Below are 24851 nucleotides of genomic sequence, written 5' to 3'. Positions count from 1 at the left end.
CTGCTCCCAGGCATGTGTCTTACCCAAACAGATTTATTCTCACAATGTAACCACCCCACCAAATATAAGCTTGAGTACCATCACCAAAAGGAGTAATTATAAAGTCACCCAACAGGTCTGCCACTACTGAGAACTGGAAATTCCCTGCAGGGACAGGGACAGTTGGGTTGCTCAGTGGATAGAACACTAGACCTAGAATTGGGAAAATCCGAGGTCCAGACCTGCCTCACACTTCCAATCTGTGTTACCCTGAGCAAGTTACTTAACCTCAATTGCCTAGTCCTGTCTTAAAACAGAAGGCAAGGGTAAGAAAGGAAGGAAGGGAAAGAAAGAATGAAATTCCCTGCAGTAAACTGCCAACCTCTTCTGGTTCAATATTGGGAAAAGTATCAGCATATTTGACCAAATCAAAAACAAAAGCAACAAAAATAAAGATATCTCAATAGACACGGAAAAAGCATTTGATAATATACAACACTCATTCCTATTGTTGAACTATAGAAAGCATAGGAATAAATAGAGCTTTTCTTAGAGTAAGTAATATTTATCTAAAACTAACTGCAAGTATTTTCTGTATGGGGGATGTTAGAAGCCTTCCCAATAAGATCAAGGGTAAAACAAGGATGTTCATTAGCACCATTTTTGTTCAACATTTTACTAGAAATGCTAGCTATAGCAATAAGAGAAAAAAGAAACTGAAGGAACTAGAACGGGCAATGAGGAAACAAAATTATTACTCTTTGTGGATGATATGATACTATACCTAGAGAATCCCAAAGAATCAACTAAAAAATTAGTTGAAATAATTAACAGGTTCAGCAAAGTTGAAGGATATATAATAAAATAAATCCAATAATCATTAGCATTTATTTTTTTTTTAACCAGGACCATACTCTAGGGAATATGATAGAAAGAGTGAGAGAGAAAGCACCTATTATTTTTTGGTCTCTTTTTTTTTTTTAAACCTTTACCTTCTATCTTAGTATCAATACTCTGTATTAGTTCCAAGGCAAAAGAGGTGTTAGAGCTGGGTAACTGGGATTAAATGACTTGCCCAGGGTCACACAACTAAAAAATGTCTAAGGTCAGATTTGAACCCAGGACCTGCTATCTTCAGGCCTGGTTATCTACTGAGCCACCTAGCTGTCCCCATAAGATGAACTTTCAAAGAAATAAAGAAAAAATGTCTGAGAACTGTTTTGTTATTTTATCAGCTCTGCTGACCATGTTCTGAAGTACTCTAATTTAAGAAACTAGAAATTTCCAGGTTTGCTTATAATACAGAGGAAGTTTCAGCTGAAATCATCTGGCTATGACTTATGAAAATTACGCGATCATTAACTAAGGTATTAGGGATGATTGTCATAATATAAAATTCTATCAAATATTCGCATGAGTATATTTTTAAAAGGAAACATTGATAATTACTGTGTGGGAAAAGGTACAAAAAAAAAGACCTTCTAAAATCTTAGGACCATCTAGGCATAAACCCTATGTTGTGAAATTCCTAAACCATGAATTGGCTTACTGAGTAAATGGGATTCCCTCCTCCATTAAAAAATTCCTTGTACAAATTGGGTAGATAGATGGCACAGAGGTTAGAGTATCAGGCCTGGAGTCAGGGAGGACCTGGTTTCAAATCCAGCCTCAGATACTTCCTCCCTGTTTGACCTTGTTTGCCTAGCCCTCACCTATCTGTATTAGGGTTGTTACTAAGACAGAAAGGAAGGGTGGCTTTTTTTAATGAGTTTGAAATTTCCCAACTTCCTTCTAATGTTGAGTACATTTCATCTGTGGTTATTTGCCTATCCCTTGGAAAGATGATGAAGTTATATCTGGAAAACTACAAACTGAAATTACGTCTTGAACCAAATTAACCTTAACCTACTCCACTCTTAGCGATATTATTTTATTTTAAGAGTTTATATATTTTAAGCGACAACCTTCTTTCTATTGGTCTAAAATAACTGCCAGTTTCTGCTAAAAGATTCTATTTGAGTATACTATTTTATGTTCATTATCTCTGTGAAGTTCAGGATTATAATTATTCTATCGATTGCTTTTACACCAGGATGAGTTTAGACTTTAAGAGAAGGAAGAAAATAATATTGAAGAGATTTTAAAGACCTGGAACTTTTTTGTTGATAAACATAGTTAGTAAAGAAATAGGTGAGGGGGCAGCTGGGTAGCTCAGTGGATTGAGAGCTAGGCCTAGAGACGGGAGGTCCTGGGTTCAAATCTGGCCTCAGACACTTCCCAGCTGTGTGACCCTGGGCAAGTCACTTGACCCCCATTGCCCACCCTTACCACTCTTCCACCTATATGCCAATACACAGAAGTTAAGGGTTAAAAAAACAAAACAAAACAAAAACAAAAACAAAAACAAAAAACAAGAAATAGGTGAGTATTCATAACTGAATCCACCCAAAGCTCTGATGATTGACGCTTGTTTTTTAGGGTTAAATCTTACAGAAATATAGTTGTTGTTGTTATTCTGAGTTTGATTCCAAATATGATCATTGAGAAATGTTCTTTAATCTTTAATGCCAGCAGCTGTGGGAAGCCAATAAGAGAATAGATAAAAATATGAGATTCCTCTTTTGACCCCTTTTGTGATCCTTGTGATTTCTTGTTGAAAAGTATTGTGGCCTTATTGAAAAGCTTTATGTTCCTAGCTAACCAGCAGTTAAAAGGTTAACATTCTTCCCGTTTGGCCAGAAATGCAGCCAAGGCGGAAACCTTAGCCGGGGCATTTGCCCCTGAGAAAAATATTCTCAAACTTGGCTTGGTGATAACAAATATAGCTGAAAGTCCAACCTAGTTCTTATCTTCACCTTGAAGCTTCTAAGCCTATTGTATTGTCTATGTTAGAAATACAGCTCTGTGTAGTTGTGGGGAAACTATCCTTGTGCCTTTGGGAGAAAGGGAGTTTGAATTTCTTATATAATAAACCTCTGACTCAATGGCACTTCAGAAGCAGCTATGAGTTAACAGTCAAGGTCTTCTCCCACGTCCTGGTCCTATTATTTCCTTATCAACTAAGCTGTCTTTATCAGGTTATCTGGAGATGATAAATAGAGCAGTACTATAAATGGAGCTTTTGTCCCAGGGAAAAGTAGGAAGAGCAGCTACCATTCCCACCCAACTAAAATTCTAAGCCTGGCTGTGACATTCTGCCAATTTAATTGACTGCCTCTATAAATCCTTGCTTGGAACTGACTTCAAGTTAAGGAAACATTTTATCCCCCTTCACTATAGCTATGTTCCACTTTTCCTTTTACGACAAGTTTCTATAATCATGGCAAGTGATCAGGAAAAGGTATGAACACAATACTAAATTTTTATCTCATAGACTAAGATTGGAACACATCTAAGTTACTATATAATAAGGTGTAAATATATACGATTTTAGCTATTAAACCTGAAATTATAGTCCTTTCTATATCCTAAACAACTAAACAGTAGAATACCTGAGTTTGTCATGTGCCCATTGGTGGTTCTGTATTCCTATATGTGACAAGATCCTTCAAATTTCCCAGAATGGTATAGGAAGAATTAGATGATGACTTCAGAATTTGTGAAACCAGGATATTATTCTACTATTTAGTGAGGCAAATTAAGAAACATTTTCTGTTTTGTGTTAAAGAAAAGAACTTAAGTGAAGGCATTTTCTTAGAAGAGAGTAGCTTGTGGTCTATCTTGTTTTACCCCAAAAGGAAATCCAATATTATTTAGGTTTATTGTTTAATATGGGAGTAACACCTGTGTGTAGAGTGTTTCCAGTTGGGGCAAATAAGTTTTATTAAAGATACCTCATTGAATACAACTTAAAATCATTTTTGTTGTTCAATCATTTCAATTGTGTTTTTAATGACCCCATTTGGAGTTTTCTTGGCACAGATACTGGAGTAGTTTGCCATTTCCTTTTCCAGCTCATTTTATAGATGAGGAAACTGAGGCTAACAGGGTTAAGTGACTTTCCCAGGGTCACACAAGCTACTGAAGTAAGTAGCTAAAATGAAACTTTTTTGAGGCAACAAGAAGATCAGATAATTATATATCAGATATAAATGTTTCGAATGGGATACAAAGACCTTAAGCACCTTCTAATAAGTTCTGAAAAACAGGCTTGGAATTTTATATATGCCTAAACATATTAATGTAACAACTTACTAACTTAAATCATAAGACATTGAAAGATAATAAAACTGAGTTAAAACTGAGTTTGTACCCTTTCTGGGAATTGGAATCAAAATGAAAAATGAACTAGATGAATGTCAGAAGTTAAATGATGATGACATTAATGCTCATTTAAAAAATATTCCTTAACCACAGCTTGAAAAACTACTTCGGTAAATATCAAATTTTCTAGAAGGACTCACTCTCCAAATCAGATCAGCATAGACTCTTTTAAATTCTCCCTTTAGCCAGCTGTTGGCAGTTTCTAAATCAATTACTTGGTTTAGATAAAAATAAGAGCAGCAAGGAATATGGGAAAATGCAAATTTTATAGTGTAGGAGATCCTAATTTAATGTTATCAGAACCATAAAGTTCAAGCTAAGTTTTCACCACATGACCTAATGATTGGCAAAACAAAATTAAGTGATTGTTTTTTTTTGTTGGGGTTTTTTTCTCTAAGTGATTGTTTTGCAAGAAGTTTTGGCAGGAAGGAGAATCTATCTCTACATGTAACCTGAACTGAAGATCTTCTAAAAGAAAACAATGCTTAGAGAGATGTCTATATATTATGTGAGTATACCAAAGGGGTGTGCCTCTGATGGTTCCTGTCAATATGTCTACCCTTCACAATATTCTCATATTGTTAAAATATTTAAGCCTCATAGTTAAAACTCCTTAATGAAGTGATTAGTAACTGCAGATCTTTTTGTATCCTAGTGAGTCACTCCTGGCATGTTATAATTATGCCAGTTAATGATTCATGTAGGAGGCACCAATGTCTTTCAGTGAATCAAAGTGGGGAATGGGAGACTCAATTTGAATGCTATTATCCTTTGTGTCTTAATATTACTTTGTAATATTCCCTTTTTTGTTCAAATCTCCTCCATTGCTTAGCCTGGCTCAAAAGAAATCTCTCTGGTTCTACCAAAGAATGGCTGGAGCCAGCTCTTTCCCTAGAGACATGTCCCTTTGTCCTTGCAACCCTCCTCATTAAGATTTTGGGGTGGCCTGTGATAAATGCAGATATCAGAAGGGGCTGCCTTCACCCAACAGACCTCATGGTTGAAGCAGGTCTTCATGATATCTCTGGAATCTCTGGATCTCTGATTTGATCTGACTTTAATAACTTTAATCCTATTGCTCTTCCCAGTTGCCTCTTAATCACCTCTAGAGCCTTTGATCTCACCAAAGGCTACTCAGTTCTCCCAGTTGCTGTCCCTTCTGATTGCTCTTCACTGTTAAAGTTTATTTAAACCTGCTCCTTCTTGCTTTAGAGTGGTGTCTCCATCACTCTTCCAAGGTGTGTGATGAGCCCAGACTACCGTTCCTACACCTTGTTTAAAGACTTTTGTTGCTCTTTTTGGCAGTCCTCATTATTTCCAGGTTGGCACCTGGTTTAAAAAAAGGGAGACCAAGGGGCAGCTGGGTATTGAGAGTCAGGCCCAGAGAGGGAGGTCCTAGGTTCAAATCCAGCCTCAGACACTTCCCAGCTGTGTGACCCTGGGCAAGTCACTTGACCCCCATTGCCCACCCTTACCACTCTTCCACCTAGGAGCCACAGAAGTTAAGGGTTTAAAAATGTAAAAAAAAAAAAAAAAAAAAAAAAAGGAAGACCAAGTCAATAAAGGCCTCATTCAGATGGTTTATATTTTCCTGCCCAAGTATGCTAGAGGCAAGCTGGATTTCATAAATTAGCTAATATCTCATTCCTTAAATGCCAGAATGGGGTGGATGAACCACCTTAAAAAGCCACTTCCCAGGGCAGCTGGGTAACTCAGTGGAGTGAGAGTCAGGCCTAGAGACAGGAGGTCCTAGGTTCAAACCCAGCCTCAGCCACTTCCCAGCTGTGTGACCCTGGGCAAGTCACTTGACCCCCATTGCCCACCCTTACCACTTGCTTCCACCTATGAGACAATACACCGAAGTACAAGGGTTAAAAAAAAAAAAAAGCCACTTCCCCTGGCTGTATTCTGATCTGTCCACCTGAAGATTAGTCCTCTCCTTCCTAACTATGAAGCAAAGAGGAGGAGCTGTGAATTTTTGCCCCATCTCCCCCATTAAAATGTCAGAGCTGCCATAGGTAGGTTTGGGCACCAGAGGGCCAAGTGATATAATGTCAGGCCACTCAGAGAGAAGACTCACCTAGTTGTGAAAGATGTCAGCGCTGGCTCTGATCTTTGGCACAAATGGTGGCGCCACTGACCTTGACTTTATTAATAGATCACATGCTCCTATTATTAATCAATGCTATTACTCTCAAAGAAATGGCCTCAATTTATTTAGTGGTTAAATTTCTCCTGCCACACAGAGAGGCACCAAAGCACAAATAAAAAGGCCCAAGACTAATAAGACTTTTGTAGGATGTCCCTAGTCAAGACAAAGAATGAAAGGATTCCTCACCGAATTATTGGGATAGCCAGCACTCAGGGAGCTGCTCCCTTCCCCCTCTTCCCAGTGTCCGAGGACATTTTCTGCATGCCCCATCTCTCTGTCCAGCCCCCCAAAGCAAGCACTTTCCCCCCTCAACTCTCTCTGGTAATTAGGGGCTCATCGCCAGCTTGAATTTGCCCTCTGGGCACTCCAACTTGGAAAAGGTTCATCAAAGAGGGGACAAGCTCTCTTTCTGTTACAATTTTGGATCTTGGCACGGTGGAGAGACATTTCATGAAGGACATTGACCAATGGTGGCACCTCCAAGGGAGGCGGAATGAAAGCCCCTAAAGGCAGGGATTGGGTGTGGTTTTTCCTCTTTTAAATTTAATTTAAATTTAAATTAAATAAAATTTTAATTCTCCAGAGCCTGGGGAGGCGCCCGGCCTAGATCACTAACAAAAGCTTATAGGCTGCGGCAGAGGAAGGAGCCTGGTGAACAAACACGGATCTGGGCGTATTTTGGCTTGTTTTCAGAGGATGGTGAAAGAAGGAGGCGGGCAGCTACAAAAGGAACCACCAGAACCTGATGCTTACAGAAGCAGGCTCCGCCCCCCACGCTCGCCACGTGACCCTGCGCGCAGCGTACGGCGCCTGCGCGGCTCGGCGGACACTATGGGGATAGCTTGGAGAATGCTTCCACCATGGAGGCTGGCTGGGACTTCGTCCCTGCGGGCTGTAAGTGTCACCCTCTCCTCACCACCCGGCATCCCGGGTGCTGCCTCCGCTCTTCCTTTTCTCTTCTCTGCCGCATTCTGTTCTCCGTGTAGCCCGCGATCCTGACCTTGACTTTGACCGAATTTGAGGTGGGGGGAAGGGAAAAATCTGGGTTAGGAACCCTTAGGAGTCGCCCACGGCTCACTGTGCAGCCAAGACAGGCAGGTGCCGGACCTCCTTTTCTATCCGTGTAAAATGAAGCTGATCCCCGGAGCGTCTAGGTGGCTCAGTGGATTGAGAGCCAGGCCCGGGATCCAAATCTGGCCTCAGACACTTCCTAGCCGGGTGACCCTGGGCAAGTCACATAACCGCATCGCCTAGCCCTTGCTGCTCTTCTGCCTAGGAACCATTCACAGTATTGATTCTAAGGCGGAAGGTAAGGTATTTTTTAAAAATGAAGCTGATTCCTAAGAGCTTCTCAAGCTGTCCCGCAAACACCAATGAAGGGCCTACTGTATGTGCCAGGCACTGTGTTAACACGCCCACGATACAGAGAAAAGCTATGGCAGCTCGTGCCCCCAAGGAGGTCTTGGGGAGGATCCCTTGTAAACTGTACCGCCCTCCTCCCACCCCCAGTCTGACCCTCCTTCCTCCAATAGCTCTACTACTGACTTCCCTGACCTCCTTTAAGGCTGCCCTGAAATCCCACCTTCTACAAGAAGCTTTCCTCCACCTCTCTTAATTCCAGTGCCATTTTTCTGTTAGAGTGATGCTAGGTCAGAATGACCTGAGTTCAAATGTAACCTCAGACATTCATTAGCTTCATGACTCTGGGCAAGTCACTGAATCCTGTTGGCTTCATTTTCCTCATTTGTAAAAAATTTGGAAAAAAAAATAAGAAAAAAAAAAAAAAGAAGGAAACCAACAAACCACTCCAGTATCTTTGCTGAGAAAAAAGGGAGTCATAAAGAGTTTGAAACAAGAAAACAATTAAAAAGCAACAGTCTCTGCATTAATTATTCATCTTGTACACAGCTTGCTTTGTATATGTTGGTTCGTTGTTGCTCCCAGAGAGGGAAAATAACCTGCTCCTTGTCATACAACTAGTAAATGTCAAAGGTGGGATTTGAACTCGGGTTTCCAGAGCCCACTCTGTGGCACTTCTCTTCAGTAGTGGGATGTGACAATTCATTTCAGCCACTACTTATGAAGTGTGCCAAACTCTGGGGGTTGTATAACGTCTAGGTAAGACAGGATCCTGTCTACATGGAACTCACTGTCTAGTAATAATAGTAACAATACCTCAAATTTATATAGCACTTTACAACCCTGAGAGTTAGGTGCTGTTATACCATTTTACAGATTTGAGGTAACTGAGGCCCACCGAAGTTAAGTAATTTGCCTGGGGTCATGCAACTGGTATTTGAGTTGGGATTCAAACTCTGGTCTTGCTGCACAAACCAGGGCTCTACCTACTACACAAACTGAAGTCTGTAATAAACAAAAGTATTATAAAGTTTTTTTTACATATCAAAGCTTTATCTGCCTGGATAGAGCTGTTGTGAGTCAGAAAGTATTGACATTGTTCTCTGAAGACCTTGAAAATGAGAATTTTTCTATTTGCCTCTAAGAATGAACCCCAGAAATAAAGTAGTTTCTGTGGTGTCTGGGTCACTTAAAAAAAAATGGGGCTTCAGGGAGCTAGGTGGTTCATGGATAGAGAACCAGGTCTAGAGCTGGGAGGACTTGGATTGTGTGACCCTGGGTAAGTCACTTAACCCTGATTTACTAACCCTTACGCTTCTGCCTTGGAACTGATATTGATTCTAAGACAGAAGGTAAAGGTTTAAGACCAAAAAAGGTAGGTTTACTTCCTTATAAAGAATAGGCTTCAGGTGCAGATTGAGACATCTATTTTTTGGACAAGGCCAGTGTAGGAATTTGTTTTGCTTGCTTATACATGTTTATTACAAGACTTTTCTCCCCCAGAGATGGGAAAGGGAGAGGGAGAAAAACATTTTTATTGTTGTAGTTATTTTAATTGAAATTAATTTAAAAATTTTTTAAAGGTAAGGTTTCTTTTGTTCATAATCTGAAACTGGGTCAAATGATTGAAATGGTGGAGAGTATTCATCTTCATGAGTTCAAATCTCACCTCTTTCACTTTCTAGCTGTGTGACTCTGAGCAAATCACCTAATCCTGTTGGCCTCAGTTTCCTCGCTTGTACAATGAGCTAGAGAAGGAAATGGCAAACCACCCTGGTATCTTTGCCAAGAAAACCCCAAATGGAGTCATGAAAGAGTCAGACACAACCTAAAAACCACTGAACAACAAACTGCCTTCATTGTTGGTGTCACTAAGTGATGCTCAGTTATTTCCTATCCCTTCCCCTAGAAATGTGTCTTTCTCTTTCTTCTTGTGTTCCAGATCAGCTCCTCCAGCCTAGATACATTCCCAAAGCAAGTTAAAATCGTAGAGGTCGGCCCCCGAGATGGTCTGCAAAATGAAAAGGTAAATCTATTAGCCCAGCACTGAGAATATCTATGTTGACTTATTTAGAAATGGGATTTAATTCCTTCACCAAGCACTGATAGAGTTGAAAAAAAGGCCTCTTCAGGGTCAATCAGCAAGGAGACAATAGTAGATAGACTACTGCTGGCCTGGGGGCACAGGGACCCTGGATCCATATCCCTCTTTAGATACTTACTAGATGGATGAACCTTGACAAGTAAAACCTCTCTTTATTTCTCTGGGCCTCGGTTTCCTCAGCTGCAATATGAGGGAGTTGGAGTCCATAACCTGGAGCATTCACAGTCTGTGGTTCTGTCATCTCTAAATGTGTCTGTTCTTCTTACTTAGAGCTCATGGGCAGCCATGCATGAGTGGAGGAGTGACATGATGGAGGCAGTGATGGAAGATTGACTTGGCAGTTCCAGTCTAGAACAAGAGATGAGAGAAATCAGGCACTAGGAACAGTTAGGAGGCACTTAAATTATCAGAGATCAAGCTGATGAGGGCTTGGAGTAGAATCCCCAGTCAGCATCTCAAAGAGAAGGAAGAATTGACAGGACTTGAGAATCAACTGGATATGGGCGATGAGGGAGAAGCTTTGAGGCAAACAGGTGAAGGAGACAAAGGGCTGATGGCAGTGACTGGGGTTGCCATGGTGGGATGCACTTTGGGGATGAGGGGATTGCTCATCTGTATCTATGTTCCCTTCAACTATAGTCCTTGACATTTGGCCAGTCCCAGAATAATTATTAACTTGGGATGAATTATGAAAAGGCCCCCATTGCAGAAAGTTATCTGCTGAGCTTAAGAAGAACCCTGCCCTGTGGACCAGGGTCTTGCCTGGGAATCTGAATGACAGTTCAGAGGTTGGGTTTGCTCTATTAAAGGTTGAGTCCCAGGGCCAGGGGCTTGGAGCTGGCTCTTGGCAAGCATTTGTGAGCTGCATAAGAAGGAAATGGCAAACCACCCCAGCATCTTTGCCAAGAAAACCCCAAATGGAGTCATGAAAGAATCAGACACAACTGAAAAGCCATTGAACTGTATTCTTTATTAAGCCTTCTCTGTTTCTCTTCCTTCTGCAGCATATTCTACCCACTCAAATGAAAATCAAGCTGATAGACATGTTGTCTGCGGCAGGACTCCCTGTCATCGAAGCCACCAGCTTTGTGTCCCCCAAGTGGGTGCCCCAGGTGGGAGGCAGATTTCATGTTGGGGATTTTGGGGCTAGAAAGCTTCACTTGTGCTGGGAACTGACATCTTTGGGAAGATGATATTAACAGGCTCCTTTAGGCATACCTTGCCTTTGCCCACCATGGTTCCTTGATCCAGTCCAGCAAAGCATTTATTAAGCACCTGCTATGTGTCAATACTGTACTAGGCATTCGAGATAGGATGACAAAAGGAAACAGTTCCTGCCTCCAAGGACTTAACTAAATTCTACTTTGGAAGGGGAAAGGAGGTACCTATTCATTTAAGTGAATACTTAATCATTTGAAAAGGGAGAAGGAACTAACAAGTAGAGGTTCACTCCCTCTAGGGATGGGAGGCCCAGAGTTTGAGGAGTGTAGAATGAAGGTCACATCACACTGTAGAATGAAGGTCACATCACACCAGACCTTCCTCAGTGCACTCTGAGCAGTGTGATCTAGTCAGAAGACCTGCATTCTATTTTTGACTATTCTTAAGTGTATATGAGCTTGGATACCTCAACGGGCCTTGGTTTCCTCTTGGAGGTCTCTTCCCACTTAAAACTTCCCACATAAAAGCTTATGACCATAGAGAATTTATATCTTCTCTTGGCCTTGGTTTTCCCATCTGTAAAATGGGATTTCTGATCCTATGCTTTCCAATTCCTGTCTTTCAGGGTGGTTGTAGAAAAAGACACTTTGTATACCTTAGATCAGTGATTCCCAAAGTGGGTGCCACCGCCCCCTGGTGGGTGCTGCAGCGATCCAGGGAGGCAGTGATGGCCACAGGTGCATTCCTATTAATTGCTATTAAAATTTTTTTAAAAATTAATTTCCAGGGAGCTAAGTAATATTTTTTCTGGAAGGGGGCTGTAGGCCAAAAAAGTTTGGGAACCACTGCCTTAGATCAACCCAAATATCAGGGTTCTTACTTGTCACTACCCTTGTTGCTATTTTGTATAAGCAGCAGTCTGAGATGCAGTGCCTTTTATTACACTGTTGGGGGCTCAGCACTTAAGCCTATAGCCTGTCTTGTGCCTCAGTTTCCTCATCTAAATAAGGGGATAGTTCTAGATGGCTTCTGAGGCCCCTTTCAGTTCTAGCCTTCTGAATCTAGGATGTTGGATGATTTTCTGTTTCTGAGATTCCTGAAGGCCCCTTGTTGGTTCTAACCCTTGAACACTCGCTCTCCTGGCTTCCCAGATGGCAGATCATGCTGAAGTCCTGCAGGGCATCGAGAAGTTTCCTGGCATCAGCTACCCAGTCCTGACCCCTAATCTCCGAGGCTTCCAAGCAGCGGTAAAAGGAGCATGTTCCATCAGTCAGAGCCTGAGCTTCAGGCCTTGCTTCACAGTGACCCCTGCTGGTCACTGAGCCTCAGGCCCCTCTCACCTCTGGGAGAGTCTCACCTGGGAAGGAATTATTTTATTTGTTGGATCCCAAACAGAGAGTTCTGGGCTTGGGAATCCGGGATCTGGGTTCAAATCCTGATTCTGCCTTTGTGACCGTGGATAAGTCATGTGAGGCCCTTTGGGCTTCAGTTTCATCACCTGTAAAATAAGGAAATTAGTTCCAAGGCCCTTCCGACTAAATCTTTGAGCCTATCAACCCTTTAGGTAAGACAACCAAGCACTGAGTCATTGCTTCCATTCCCATGGAGTCAAGTCCTTCCAATATGTATTAATACCTGTATGATATGTCTGGGAGCTGAGCAAACAGAGAGGGAATGAGAATTAGCCCCTCTCCTCGAGGAGCAGTGTACATTCTGAGATACTCATTGGAGAGTTCAGAACATGGTGCCTGGCACCCAGTCAGTGCTCTAGAACTGTGAAGAGTTGTTATTATTACTACTACTAAGGGGCAGAACAGGTAGACAGAGAAATGTATATGTAGTCATTTCAGGTTGTTGCCAAAGTCTATTAATTCCCAGACAAAAAAGGCAGTAAAGGCTTGGGCCTTTGTCTAAATGAACAGTTTATCCATAGAGCAGCCTTCAGGCACCAGTTGAGAAAAAGACATCAGACCATTCTATGGTCATCCATCCCCTAGCAATCACAGACATGGAGCTGGAAAGCACCTCAGGTCCAGCTAGTAGAACCCTTACTTTAGAGAGGAAAAAAGTGGGGCCCTCAGGAGAAGTGAGTGCCCAAGGGGTCAGAGGTCCAAAGGGGCAGACTTGGCATTTCAATCCTGGTCATGGGGCACCAAAGCTGGCATTCTTTCTTCAAGGGTGATGCCTGACCAAGTGGGCTTGCTTGTTGATAGGTGGCTGCAGGGGCCAAGGAAGTTGCCATCTTTGGGGCTGCCTCAGAGCTCTTCAGCAAGAAGAATATTAACTGCTCCATCGAGGAGAGCTACCATCGATTTGAGGAAGTTCTCACTGAAGCTAGATGTGCCAACATTCCTGTTCGAGGGTGAGTCTGCCACTCAGGACATGGAGGCCTCAGGGACCTTCCCCTGGCATGTCCAGCCCTGCTTCTTTGGGAGCCCCATCCCTTCTTTTGTTGGAGGAGACCTGACCAGTCATCGGTAGAAAATCAGAGAAGATCAGTCTTAGTGCCAGCATGTTTCATTTGGCTTTTGCCACTGTGTATGACTGATGGATTTGAATTTAGAGAATCTGGGTTTGAATTCTCCTCTGCTTATTCCTTATGTGACTTCAAGATGGCACTTAAGCTCACTGGGCCTGTTTCCTGCTCTTTAATGTGAGGAGATTTAAATGGCCTCCAGGCCTTCCAATTCTAAAGCTTGTGACCTTGGATTATTCATAGCCACTATGAGTCTCAGTTTCCCCATCTGTAGAGTTCATGATCCCATGATTTTCAGAGATGCTATGAGAAAATGAATCAGAAAAATGGACAGATCTTGGTTCTTTAGAATTTTATGTAAGGCCAAGACAGTATTGCTATTATTAGTGAGAGCCTTCACTGACATCCTTCTCTGATGCTTCATCATGACTTTGAGGAAACCCTGAATCTCCAATGCCCACTGAACACCAGCTCTCCAAGTAGTGCAGGTGTCCCAGGCAGGCCTAGTGATGACCATTGACAAGAAGGCAGCATCATGAGGGGTAGAGAAAGGTTCACACTGGCTGATGAACCTTTGGTCATAGCAGCTCATCTTCTGTGGCATAGGAAGACTTATAATCTGCAGATGAAAAGGAGCACCTTTGCAGATAAAACCATAGGCTCTTGAAGCATTGTTTAGGTTTTAAAAACATCTCTATCTGAGGATCACATTCTTCAGCTTAACCTTATAACCTCGGCCTCGTTGGGAAGGTGAGAGCCTGGAGCCCAGCAGCTATCCTGGCCCAGGCTCTGTACATGGACCACTCGCAGTGGCAGGGAAGGCCAGGGGAGCATCACCCATCCCTGGGCTCTCTCTGGACATAGACTCTTTCACCACTTGGGGCTCCCCTGACAAGGGCATGTTTTCCTGGCAGGTATGTGTCCTGCGTGCTTGGATGCCCGTATGAAGGGAAAGTCTCCCCAGCCAAAGTAGCTGAGGTATGTCTCTGTTGGAACGGGAGTTGTGTGAAGGTTTGGCTATATTGTGGGTGGGAAGAGATGGGAAGAAGGCCTTTCCCTCTTTGAAGAGGCACAAGGCACTGAGATGTCAGGAACCTTCTCCACAGCAATCCCTGACAAGACATCATCCAGCCTCTGCTGAAGGACTTCCTGAGACTGACTCTCATAGCATCCAAAGGCAGCCCTTTCCAATGTAGGATACTGTAAGGAATGAGGGAGTTTTTTCCTTTCTGTTGAGTGACATTCTGCTTGTGTGAAATCTTCCAAGTGTTCCTCCGAGTCCTGCCTTGTGGGGCCAAGTAGAACCAGTCTCATCAACCCTTCTTTCCTTCCAGTACTTAGAGACAGTGTCTGGACCCCCTTCTCCCAGTTATAACTTCTTATCAGTCTGGCCTCCCTTCCAGGGGTCCATTTGAGAATTAGCTCTTGTTCACCCAATAACCAGTGGACGTGTAGCTATGGGCAAGGCTCACCTGAAATCTCATTGGAAAGATTATCTTTGTGCCTAGATATGGATTCTATGAGTTACTTGCTCTTTTTCCCAGGGGAAAGCTTCCTGGTGGAATATCTACATACTTCTTGTTAGCAAACATTTATCCATCATCTTCCATGGACAGAACTATAGGGAAAGATGGAGAGAAATGGAAACGCGTTGGGAGGGAGGCCCCCAAAGGAACTTCAAATGTACATGAAATGATATGAACCTAGCAGGTGCAAACACACCTAATAAGGAGGGTCAGGCAGTCAGTAAACCTTCATTAAGCACCTGCTAAGTGCCAGGCACTGTGCTAAGTGCTAGAAAGGATCAAGGATTCCAAGATCATGTCCTATGAGGAACCAAGAAGTGGAAATGTTTAACTTGCAAAAGAAACATTTCAGCTGTGACTACTAAATCTTACCTTGTAGAAGAAAGAGGTTGGGCTTATTCTCTGGCCCCAGAACACAGAGCTTAGGAAGGGAAGGTGGAGTGTGAAAAAGCTACAGTGGATCTGATTTCAGTTCAGTGGTATAGAAAATGTGATGCAAGGCTTGGAAGAATCCATTGGGCTGCCTGGAGGGATAATGAGTTCTTGGTCTCTGGAGGTGTTTAAGCAAAGACTTAAGTGACTGCTTTTCAGGGATCCTATAAGAAGCAGTTCCTGTTTGGGTATAGTTTGGCCTCTGAGAAGCCTCCCAGCTCTGTGACTTTGGGTGTTAGTGTGCCCAGATCCAAGGGGACACCTGTCATTTTCCTCTGTTCTTGGGGGGAGAGGGTTGGGATGCCTCTTTATGCCCCAACATGTTGAGGCCATATTACAATAGAGGGCTGAGAGTTCCTCTTCCCACACCTGTATCTCCCAGCCCATGGAGGTCATTCCCTGCCCAGTGTCCTCTTCACTTCCCAGGTGGCTAAGAAGCTATACTCAATGGGCTGCTTTGAGATCTCTCTGGGTGATACCATCGGCGTGGGTACCCCACTTGGCATGAAGAACATGCTGTCTGCTGTCATGAAGGAGATGCCAGTGAGTGCCCTGGCTGTCCATTGCCATGACACCTATGGACAAGCCCTGGCCAACATCTTAATGGCTCTTCAGGTAAGACAGGAAATGAATCTGGGAGAGAGGAAATGTGCACCATAGAGGGAAAAGAGCAGTAGAATTGGATTTAGAAGATGTGGTTGAAATCTTGATCTGCTGCCTTGGAAAGTCACCTTAAACTCCCTAAACTTCAGTTTCCCCCTGTATAAAACGAGCAGGTTGAACTAGATGTTCTCAAAGTATCCTTTCAGGTCTGAGTCCTATGAGCTCTTCTCCCAGAGGATTCAGAGGACATTACTCTGGTATCCATTGGGGCTCTGTTCTGCTACAGTCTCTATGGAAAAGAAACACCATCAATTCCATTCATTGCTCTCTTCTGGACTAAAGTTCTTTCAGCACCTACCCATTGTCCAAAATGTAACCACTCACTTTTCCTTCTGCCCTAAGGCCCAAGCCAGGACAACAAAGTGTTAAGTACCTGGACACCAACCAGGCTCAGCTCTTAGTTTGGAATAGAAGGGGAGAATAATAACAATAGCTAACATAATAACAAACATCTATATAGTGTATCTTCTGTGCTAGGCCCTGTGCCAAGTGCTTTACAATTATTATCTTCACTTAATTCTCACAACACTGGGAGATAGATGCTGTCTTTATCCCCATTTTATAAATGAGGAGACTGAAGCAATTTTAAGTGACTTCTCCAGGGTTACACAGCCAAATCTAAACTCAGGTCTTCCTGACTAGGCCTGGTACTCTATCCACTATACCACTTTGCTACTAAGAGAAATACACAAATAAATCACTCGGTAAGTCTTTATTAAGTGCCTACTCTCTGTCAGACAATTCTGTGCTAGGTACTGAATACAGAGCCCAAAATGAAGCAGTTCTTGCTAGCAGGGATCTGATATTGTCTTGAGGGAACCCACAAATACATATGTAAATGCACACAAAATAAATACAAAGTAGTTAGGGAGGGAGAGTGTTGGCCATTGGGGAGGTCAGAAAAGGCTGCATGTAGAAGTAGAAGAGGAACTAGCAGCAATGCAATGATCCAGGACAATTCTGAGGGACTTATGAGAAAGAAGCTATCCACATCCAGAGAAAGAACTGTGGGAGCAGAAATGCAGAAGAAAAACAACTGCTCAACCACATGGGTCGATGGGGACATGATTGGGGATGTAGATTCTAAATGATCAGCCTAGTGCAAATATTAATAATATGGAAATAGATCTTGATCAACGATACGTGTAAAACCCAGTGAAATTGCTCATTGGCTACAGGAGGGAGGTGGGAGATGGGGAGGGAAAGATCATGAATCGTGTAACCATGGAAAAATATTCTAAAATAATTAAGTAAATAAACTTAAATTCTTTTAAAAAAAAAAAAAGTAGACAAGGAGGGAACTCAGGGGATAGAGAGCCAGGCCTGGAATAAGGAGGACCTGGGTTCAAATATGACCTCAGACACTTTTGTGTGACCCTGGGCAAGTCACTTAACCCTGATTGCCTAACCCTTACTGCTCTTCTGCCTTAAAGTTGTTATCAAGACAGAATGTAAGAATTTTTTCAGTGGAAGAGGGGGAGATTCAGTTAGGCTAAGATAGCACAAGGCATGACATCCAGAGCCAAGATGTGGAGATTGGAGATGAAGTGCTGGGCTGCACTGTATAATAATGATAGGAAAGTTGTCTGAGGCAGTCATGGAGGGTTTTCAGAGTGACACAGAAATGTATATTTAGTCCTGTAGGCGATATTGTGCCACCGAAGTGTATTGATTAGGTGGATTACACTGGCAGACCTGTACTTATGGAAAATCCTCTTGGCCTGCCATCCTCGTGCCCACTGTAATCCATACTACTCTGATGGCTGAGCTTCGGAGAGCTTTTGAACTTGTGAGTTCTAAGCTATAGTCAGACTAGTTCCAACTTGGTATCCATACTAGTGGGCCTTCCTCCTCAGGCCAGAAAAATAGAGCAGACCCAAGGGGCCCTGGTGATCACTGGGCCCATGGTGGCAGCTGTACTTTCAGCCTGGGTGAAGGAGAGACGCACCCATACACAAACTAGCAGCTAAGTAGATGATTGCAGTAAGGAAGCGGCTTGGAGGCTAAGTAATCTCCAGTGAGGAGGCCAGTTCAGTGGTCCAAGTAAGGGGTGCTGATGGACTGGACTGATAGCCCTGATAGATAGAAGAGTAAGAAGTGCCAGCAAAGGTCTAAACAAAATGACTGGATGAATTGGAGGAGGCAGAGATCAAGCACTTCTGCCCAGGATTGGGTGGGGATCAGCAGAGACTTCATAGGGCAGGTAGCATCTGTGTCTGGCCTCAAGAAAAGGGAGAGATGTTTGCAGTGGGCATTAGCAGTCCATTCCAGGCTGGGGATGGGGTCAGAAGGGGAGGGGGCATATGAGACTAGACAAGTGGGCAGGCAGAAAGCCTTGGGTTCATCCCTGTCTTCTCTAGGCTGGATATTCCCATATCCTCCTTTCTTTCCTGACTTGGGTGGTGGCAAGCATCAGGCAGAGGTAGAGTGATGCTTGTGAAAAAGGTGGTACTGCAGGCCAGCTCCTCTGGGCAGTGGTCTGTTGCCATAGATTTTCTGATCAGATTTAATTCCTTTATCACCAGGAAAGGCAAGTTATAGCTGGGGCTTTTTAGTCAACTGACTTAGCCCTCTCCTCGATGTCTTCCCTGAACACAGGAGAGGAAGTTTTAAATTTCCTCTCAGTTATCTACTCCCCCTGACCAGGACTGGCTGATCTAGGCATAATTATAAGATCAGATTCCTAGGATCTCCTGACTTTGTCACTCACTCACTAGGGGCCCTGAATAAGGCATGCTACCTGTGTAGCCCTGTTTTCTAGCTCCATAAAAGAATAATGTTGTAGAGCACTGGATTTGGAATCAGCAGCCCAGGGTTTTACTTTCTATTACTTGGTTCTCATCTATAAAATGTGTCATCAGGCCTCCAGAGTGCCTTATAGTCCTAACATTCTGAAACTCTTCAATTTGGCTCTGGTAAATCCCACTTAAACATTTTCTCCCACCATAGAATTCTCCTACCTCCATCCCCCTAAGATCTCTTCCCCTCAAGTTTTATTCTTCTTCTCCTCTATTAAAATCTTTCCCTGGGGCAGCTGGGTAGCTCAGTGGATGAGAGTCAGGCCTAGAGATGGGAGGTCCTAGGTTCAAATCCAGCCTCAGACACTTCCCAGCTGTGTGACCCTGGGCAAGTCACTTGACCCCCATTGCCCACCCTTACCACTCTTCCACCTATGAGCCAATACCCAGAAGTTAAGGGTTTTTAAAAAAATAAATAAATAAAATAAAAAACAGTCTTTCCCTGGAAAGAAGCAGATTAATTAATCCACTTCACAGTGAGATATCTGGACAACCTCATGTGTTTATCTTTTCCCACGGGTCTTTGCTTGGTGACAAGGAGACCCTTAAGCCTAAGAAATGGCTCCCAAATGGTTGGCTTGCAAGCATCTAATCAAACCAAGGGAGAATTTGCAGAGGTCAGGGAATTCTGTCCTAGAATCCTGGGAAGCAAAGGTGGCCTCCTTGTACTTATGTTTCCAGATGGGCGTGTCTGTGGTAGATTCATCTGTGGCTGGTCTTGGGGGCTGCCCCTATTCTCCTGGTGCATCGGGAAATGTGGCTACAGAGGACCTCCTGTACATGCTGAATGGCCTGGGGATCGACACAGTAAGTATTTTCTGTCTAGTGGTCACAGTGCCAAAGCCACCAGACAAAGCTTTGGTCTCCCTGGGGATGCCTAGTACTTTCCTGCACAAAATAAGCCGGAAAAGAAACTTTAAAAGCCTAGATCTCATGCTTATATGGATGCTTTGGAGACCATAGACTACTGATGTAAGAGAGACAGTCAAGAACCATAAAATATTAGGAATAGAAGAGACTCTAGTAGAATGGGAAAGCCAGAGTAGAACTGAGAATGTCAGAGGCAAAGAGTCTTAACCTACTGAAGAGGAAATAACTTTCTACTGTGGTTAATAAGAGGCCATCGAGTCTCTGCTTGAAGACCCAGTGATGAGAGCCCACCACTCCCTAAGGGTCCCCAGTCCACTTGGCAACAGTTTTCATTGCTTGGTTTTGTTGCTCTTGTTTTGTTTCATTTCTGTTTTCTGTTCTGAAATCTCTCCCTCCCACACACACCAAGAAGGCAAGAAATATACATGTGAAGTCACTCTTTTATTCCACGTTAGCCATGGGAGGCGGGAAGGGGGACAAGAAAAATTAAGAAAAAATACTCTTCACTCAGAACGACTTCGTCTATCAGTTCTCTCTCTGGAGGTGGAGAGCATGGAGTCCTTTGGAACTGTAGTATACAATTGTATTGAACAAAGTGGCTAAGTCTTTTCCCAGTTGTGGTATCTGTGCTGTTACTGTAAAAATTGCTGTTAATCCTCTGATTCTTCTCACTTCCCTTTCCATCAGTTCCTACAAGTCTTCCCAGCTTTTCCTAAAACCATCCTTTGCATCTTAGAGCACAGTAGTATTCTATTGCATGTGTATATCGTGACTTGTTCACTCAGTCTCTCATTGATGGACATTCCTTCGGTTTCCAGTTTTTGCTGCCACAAAAAGAACTGATATAAATATTTTTGTACATACAGGTCCTTTTCCTTTTTCCTTCTGAGAGGGCCCTTATCTCCTTGGAGTATAGACCAAGTACTAGTATTACTAGGTCAAAAGATAAACACAGTTTTAGAGACTTTGGGACGTCATTCCAAATATTTGTCCTAAGTAGTTTAAGTAGGTCCTAACTCCACCAACCGTGTATTACTGTACCTCTTTCCACACCCCCTCCAGCATGTATCCCTTCCCTTTTCTCTCATTTTAACCAATCTCATAGGTACCTCAGTATTGTTTTAATTTGCATTTCTACAGTTATTGTGATTTGGAACATTTTTTATTTGATTGATAGCTTTGATTTCTTCTAAAAACTGCCTTTGCATATCCTTTGACCATTTATCATTTAGGGAATGGTTTTTATTTTTATCATTTTGGCTCAGTTCCCTATATATATTAGAGAAATGAGACCTTTATCAGAGAAATGTGATGTAAAAAAAAAATTTTTTTTCTCCCAGTTTGCTTCTTTCCTTTTAATTTTGGCTGCATTGTTTTTTTGTGCAAAACCTTTTTAATTTCACGTAATCATAATTATCCATTTTACTTCCCATGATCCTCTCTACCTCTTGTTTGGTCAGGCACTCTTCTCTTATCCATAATCTAATGTGTAATTTTTTCCATGCTCTCCTAATTATAGTATCACCCTTTATTTCTAAATCATGTACCCATTTTGGTATTCTGTGTGAAATGTTGGTCTGGGTCTAGTTTCTTCCAGACTGATTTCCCAGCAATTTTTATCAGATAATAAATTCTTGCCCTAAAATCTTGATCTTTGAGTTTATCAAATTCTAAACTTCGGTGCTCATTCATATCTGTGTGTTGTGTCCCTAATCTATTCTACTGGTCAACTTCTCTATTTTTCAGCCAGTACCAGATTCTTTTGATAAGACAGCTTATGTTCGTGGTTTTGCCCCATGCATTGAGTGAAAATTGACCTCACAGGTTCCTCACATTTTCTTAACATTTGGGCCAAATAAAATAAGACTAATCCTTTTCTCATATGACTTCCCTTCAAATACTTGGAAAAAAGGGAGGGACCCCCAGAACATAAAATGCCAGAGCTGGGAGGGACCTTACACCCCAGGATGTCAGAGCTGGGAAGGTCCTTAGAACTGTAAGAATTAAAAATTAATTATTATTCTTGATTTGTTACTTATTGTCACGTGTGGGTAACTCATCTCCCCTCCCCACTAAGGGAGCTGAGAGTGACATCATTAGCACGCCTGGGTTGAGTAGATTTTTGACTATTAATGGGCTCGAGCTAATTCTATTTACACAGAACATAGAATGCCAGGGCCTTGGAATGCAATTTCACAACTGAGAGGGACCTCAGACAATACCTAGTATAATTTCCCCACTTTACAAAAGGGAAAATTGACGACCTGGATTTGCTAAAGATTACTAACTCAGCAACAGCAAAGCAGCTGCTGACAACCAGAAGCCAGGCCTCCTGACTTCTTCCTAGGCCTGTGATAGCAAACCTATGGCACATGTGCCACAGATGGCACACAGAAATCTCTGTGGGCACTGGGGCCCCTCACTCCCTGCAGAGTTGCTCCCCTCCCCCCACCATCACCACACCTCCCCTGAGCAGAGCACTTAAGCCACACCCCTTCCTTTCTCCTGTCCCCATCCAGAACCAGGGTCTGCAGGGGGGGATCTCCTCTACCAACACTGGGGCTGTTCCCCCCCACACTTCCCAAAAGATCTCCATTTTTTTCCTTCCCTGACAGCCACCAGCCTGGGGAGGTGACCCTGCTCCCCCAAAGGCTAACTGCGCTCCCTCTGGCTCCCCCCACCCCCACTGAGTTGCAGCCCAATAGGCAGGTGGGGCTCAATGCAGGGGCGGATTCCCTGGCTGTAACACAGTAGGGAATGCTGGATCTCTGAACCTCCTACCCCAGCCTTGCCCCATTTTCTCAGCCCATCAAAGCCTGGCAACAGCACCCTTGCAGAGGCAAGTCCCCATGGCTGCAGGAGGCAGCTTCCCCAGGCAGGGGGCCAGAGCAGGGCACAGGACGGGGTCCCTAAAAGGTTCCAAAAGGTTCGCCATCACTGTCCTAGGCTGATAGATCTCCATTACATTGGCTTCATCCCATAATGCATTTCCATCTGAATCTCATGGAACAAATGAGCTCAGTCTGATGAGGTTCTCAATCTCACAGGATAATAGGGGAGGACTAAAAGGCTTCAAAGGTGGTTAATTTTTTTCCTTCTTTTCTCTGCTCCCATGAGGTCTCACAGGCAGATAACTCTTGTAAGGCCTTATTTTCCCACCTAAAAATAGACCATCTTCCCTATATTTGTACTATCATGCTTCCTCTCCCTCCACCCCAGGCTAGTGGTTACTGACCAACTGACCCTCCATTCTATGACTTATTTCTTCAAGGGCGTGAACCTTCAGAAGTTGACAGATGCCGGAAAATTTATCTGCAAGGCATTAAATAGAAAAAACAGTTCCAAAGTGGCCACGGCCATCTCTCATAAGCTGTGACTTCCTCCCTTCCACCCTGTCTTCCGCAACGGGCTGGGCTCGCCAGACCCCCAGCAGCAGCCAAGGACCTGCAGAACAAATGGTGCTGTCCCTTTCCCATATTAGGGGACACACTAACAATAGCCCAGAAATGATAGTGCCAGGGCAGAAGAGTGCCAAAGAAGGGGAATCGGGAACTGACACCTTAGGAAATCAACTTCAACTCAGGACACATGACTGGAAAAGCTTTCCTTAAGTAAGCTGGATGAATTAGGTCAGAGAAAGAAGCCCCAAATCCTCCCCATGAAGAGCCTTTTGAGTCTGGAAGATTTTCTGGTATATTTTCCATCATTTTTTTACATTAAAAAGAAGAGCATCCCAGAGGGTGCCCAGAGAAGACCTTGAAGCCCCTTCCTCATCATAACCTACTTTTATGAATTTCTTCTCCCCCTCTTAAGAATTCAGCCTCTCCATCCAAGACTTTGATCACTGATGCCCCCAATCCCCATCTCATCTAGGGATGGAAAGGGATTTGGTTGTGCTGAATATTAAATCCTTCTTAGGATTTCCTAAAGGACTGTTGCCTGGTGTCATCCTGCCAACTGTAGGACTGTGGCACTAGAAATCCTCTGATGCCATTCTCTACCCTAGAAATTATTTTTAAATGTGTATCTAAAGCCAATGTAATTAAAAGATGGAATAATGATCAGTCTCTGGAACTTCACATTGGTGCCATGGGAGCTGAGGGGGGTTAGAAATTGCTTTGGCTCTCAGCTTAGATGTAAGATTTGCAGGATGGGAGGAATTTGAGATCTTGAACACTGAAGAGAGCCTGAGCTAAGGTCTGTCAGAGCTAGAAGCTGACCCACCCACTGCCAGCCTATGAAATGGACTCAACCTTTCAGACCAGAGGTGTTTTAGAAAGTGGTCATAAAACAATTTCTACAGATGGCAAAACTGAGGCCCAGGGAGGTAATTTGCCTAAGGTCATAGAGGGAGCATCAGTAGATTAATAATAAATTTAGGGCTAGAAGAAACCTTAGAAGCCATTAAACTCAATCACTTCATTTTACAGATAAAAGAAGTTGAGACAAAAGGTTAAGTGACTTGTCCTGGGTCACACAGCTAGTGTTTGAGGAGGAAGGATTCGATCCCAGGTTCTCCTGACTTCAAGTCCAGTGCTCCATCCATCCCACAAAGCTGCTGATCATCTGTTAAACTCCTACTTTGTGCTCCTATGTGGTGCTAAGCACTAGAGACACAGAAGCAAAAGTGGTAACCCTTGACCTGAGGCTTGAAGGAAACTACAGATTCTGAAGTAGAGGGAATGAAGCAGGCACTATAGCCCTGGGGACAGCAAGGGCAAAGATGAGGCCGGTGTGGAAGAAGAATAGAAAAGTTGGAAGGGGCCATGTGGGAAAGCTTTATGTTAGACCCTGAAGGTAATAGGGAGCCAATGGAGTTTATGGAGGGAAGAAGTAGGTAACATGGCCTACTTGTACCTTAGGAAAATCCTCTTGATGAGTATGGAGAATAGGTTGAAATGGAGAAGAGAGAGACCAAAAGGGAGACTTTTGCTGAAGTCCCACCGAGGGGTGATAAGAGCCTGCACTAGGGTGTTGACTGGCTGAGTGTAGAGCAGGAGACATATTCAGAGATCGGGAAGGAGGAAGGACAGAATTTGACTTCTAATTGGACAGATGGGGTGAATGA

At 43.3% G+C, this 24851-nt stretch overlaps 1 protein-coding gene across 2 annotated transcripts; it reads left to right on the top strand.

Annotated features, from left to right (window-relative positions):
• Positions 1–7214: 7214 nt before the first annotated feature.
• Positions 7215–23844, top strand: HMGCL (3-hydroxy-3-methylglutaryl-CoA lyase). Of its 2 annotated transcripts, XM_044667854.1 has the most exons (9): positions 7215–7288; positions 9696–9779; positions 10862–10969; positions 12170–12265; positions 13232–13380; positions 14409–14472; positions 15879–16067; positions 19595–19720; positions 23055–23844. In XM_044667854.1, the coding sequence occupies exons 1-9, from the start codon at positions 7226–7228 to the stop codon at positions 23157–23159; spliced, it is 984 nt and encodes a 327-aa protein (XP_044523789.1). In that variant the 5' UTR covers positions 7215–7225; the 3' UTR covers positions 23160–23844. The 2 variants fall into 2 exon arrangements, with proteins under 2 accessions (XP_044523789.1, XP_044523791.1); XM_044667856.1 differs by lacking the exons at positions 13232–13380; positions 14409–14472.
• Positions 23845–24851: the final 1007 nt, after the last annotated feature.

Source organism: Gracilinanus agilis, chromosome 3 (genome assembly GCF_016433145.1).
Source record: "Gracilinanus agilis isolate LMUSP501 chromosome 3, AgileGrace, whole genome shotgun sequence".
NCBI classification, from domain to species: Eukaryota; Metazoa; Chordata; class Mammalia; order Didelphimorphia; family Didelphidae; genus Gracilinanus; species Gracilinanus agilis.
The sequence above is the reverse complement of the archived record's forward strand: the minus strand, read 5'-3'. Positions and strand labels throughout refer to the sequence as shown.